The sequence below is a fragment of the Cucurbita moschata genome, unplaced genomic scaffold (assembly GCF_002738365.1).
Source record: "Cucurbita moschata cultivar Rifu unplaced genomic scaffold, Cmos_1.0 Cmo_Scf00044, whole genome shotgun sequence".
Lineage (NCBI taxonomy): Eukaryota > Viridiplantae > Streptophyta > Magnoliopsida > Cucurbitales > Cucurbitaceae > Cucurbita > Cucurbita moschata.
The window spans coordinates 1,656,999-1,660,045 of NW_019268560.1; the positions used below are offsets into that span (position 1 = coordinate 1,656,999).

The 3,047-nt window shown below is 30.6% G+C and overlaps 1 protein-coding gene across 1 annotated transcript in view; it reads right to left on the reverse strand.

Annotated features, from left to right (window-relative positions):
• The window catches only part of LOC111434255 (zinc finger protein ZPR1-like), a 17,866-nt gene that overhangs the window by 8,596 nt on the left and 6,223 nt on the right, over window positions 1-3,047 (reverse strand). The window contains exons 7-10 of the mRNA XM_023071657.1: window positions 2,498-2,557; window positions 2,281-2,408; window positions 905-1,169; window positions 738-804 (exon numbers count right to left, since the gene is read on the reverse strand). Coding sequence (XP_022927425.1) covers window positions 738-804; window positions 905-1,169; window positions 2,281-2,408; window positions 2,498-2,557 — 520 coding nt within the window. The remainder of the gene's footprint in view (window positions 1-737; window positions 805-904; window positions 1,170-2,280; window positions 2,409-2,497; window positions 2,558-3,047) is intronic.

A 3,047-nucleotide genomic window follows, 5' to 3' on the forward strand; every position in this document is an offset into this window, starting at 1 on the left:
TTTTTTTTTTTTTTTTTTTTTTTTTTTTTTTTTTTTTTTTTTTTTTTTTTTTTTTTTTTTTTTTTTTTTTTTTTTTTTTTTTTTTTTTTTTTTTTTTTTTGGTATCCCCGTGTATATTCTTCATTTATCTCAATGAAAACTAGGTTTCTTACCAGAAAAACAAACAAACAAAAATGTTAAACCAAGACAGGCTTCTGACAAAATTTCCTTCAAAATGAAAATAATAAATTTCCTAGGTATAATACCTGCGCATGCCCTTACCAGCAGAATTGAGATTCTATAACAGATGCATGAGAGAAGAATAGTTTGGAGTCGAAGTTTTGGACTTTAGTTTACTGTGTAATTAACAAAACTATAATATTGACATTGCTTCATCTCATATTTGGAGAGACAAGTAGACTAGGACTTCAGATTTCTTACAAGCAGAGTTCAAATTTGCAAACAAAAAAATAATGATAATAATAAAATGAGGTTCGAAGATCATATTCACAAAAAAAATCATTAAAAGAGTTACAAACAGTTAAAGCATATAGATATAATCATGAAATTATAATGTTCATTCATAAAGATGTAATTAATCCTCAGGTCCAAGAATTAATGAGTTCCATCAATTATTTTAAGATCTTGTTCCTTTTTCTGGTTTTCTTTTCTTCTATTTATTTTTGTCACTCCATGTGGGAATTTGTATTCTTTAAACGTCTTTCTTTTCATTCAGAATTCAAGAATGATAAGGATACTAGTTACAAACATTCGAGTCTCACACCCAACTGCACAAGCTCCACATGTAGATGGGAAAGTCATCACCTATCAAATGAAAGCACACATCAACCGTTTATCATGGGTAGAAGCAAACTTCAAAACACAATAAAGAGCGGAAAAACAGAAACTTAAACAGTTCCATTACTTCTTCTGGTGCAGTGTAACGAAACAAGGCCTCAGCAATCTCTGCACTGTTACTTTGAGCTATTGCCCGATGGCCAGCCGCTGCTCCTACAGATCCATGTGCCTCTCCTCTAACTTGATTAGAAGCATCAACTCCACTTGTTGATACTCCACCCTCAGCTTCTTCAGATTGGGATGATTCAACGTAATAACCCAATGATGCTTGTTGTTCTGGACTCCGCTCATAAAACTTGATACTTAATGATGGATCTTTGGATGGTGCAAATCTAAAAGTAATCATCCTCACATCCATAAGATATGCATTCTTAAATGCTTTTAAATTAAAAAAATTAAAAATCTATAAAGTCTCTAATATATTAAAAAGAAGGAATATGCAATAATTATTTTTGACCCTTTTGTCTATTCTGAAATTGAAAAAAAATCAATTATATTATTTTGTATTTTCCGAATTGAATAGTACCAATTAACTACACCGTCTATACTGGTTGATATGAACCAAGACATCTCAATCATGCAATATGAACTTTAAAGAAAATGTGAGAAAAAAATGCTATTCAAATTACCACAAGATACACTCAAGTTCCAATTCATGTCACATTATTGAAGAATCATGCTTAAAATATTCTAGGATGGTTACAAATTTGGGTGGATGATAATCTAAAGTTATGGTGTTTCAGACTTTGTATAGTGACTAATTATGGTCATAAAGTATGAATGTCACAACTCTTGCACTGACTCATGGAAAGGTTTCATTTTGAGGCTATATAAAGCCATGTACGTTGATGGAAAAACATTAGTTAGTCATAGATATTTGTATTCATTTTGATGATGGAAAAAAAAAACGTTCTCAAATTATAGACATAAAGTAAGAAAGCGTATTTTTCTTTCAAAAAAATGCATACAAAGCGTATTTTTCTTTCAAAAAAGTGCACACTCTAATTTCCAGCAGATCTTATCACATAGAAAATTGATCCTTTTGAATCAAAGTAACATTAGACAATACCATTCTCAATTTTATATATGTAACTAGCTAGCAATTTGTAGTCATATGCGAGGACGATTACTACAAGATGTTAAATTTTTAAACAGTTTACATTTGAGGCTTTGATAGAAACTTTTGTTTGGTTTAACTGTTAAATAACTACAATAAGGAATTCAATTGACTTATATAATACATATAAAACTTATGATAAACTTATAACATATATTAATTTTCTTTATATAACTTTAGTAATTGAATTGATGAAATTCATTTAATTTGTTTTCAAGGAGAAACAAATTAAAAGTACAATGTTTAATACAAAAAACTAAATGTAGAAGTAGAAGACTACGCTTGACCTTAAAATCAGAAAATTATAGCTCAAGTTCATCACTTACGGGTTCTCAATGAAGCTGTTTCCAGCTGGATCATCCAAGATGAAGGAGAAAGATGAATCTCCTATGGCACATGCTTTCAGTTTCAGGAGAAACTTGTCTATTGCTTCAGCAGTCTGAGGATCCACCTTCTACAAAACCCAGAAGATGCAACATAAATTTAAAGATGCCCGTACATATGACAAATTGACAATCAAAGGATAAAAGCACAATTACATACCCTACGTTCCTCTTGAAGGGATTCCAATCCATCTATGGCTCGTACCAATATACCTTCCACCTAAATAATTATCACACATGAAGAGTGGTTTGTAATTTAGCTCATCTATCTTGAAGAAAGGGGAAGTAAAGAACATTGTAAACTAATATATGATTATGAAAGAAGAAACTCTAAAGTTCCATTCACCCCATATAGGAGCCCTAAACTAATAGAGTGTAAAATTATAATAAAAGACAAAAGAAGTACAATATTGAAACAAATGTCAATGTAAATGATGTAGGAAACGTGTCATAGCTGACTAAAAAATATCAAGAGTTCTAACATGAGATGCCACAAATAAAAATCAGAAAGTTAAGTAGACAATTGAAATCATGCATGGGTAATCATATCCTTCTCACTGCCCTTATTGGTGTCCTAGGAATTAATCGTGCATTATGAATCAACTAATTGGAAGAAGTCTTCAATATAGACCAGAACAAAACAAAGAAAAGAATCCCATTCTCGCAGTACACGTTCCTAGAGTTTTTTTTTTTTTTTTTTTTTAAAGGAG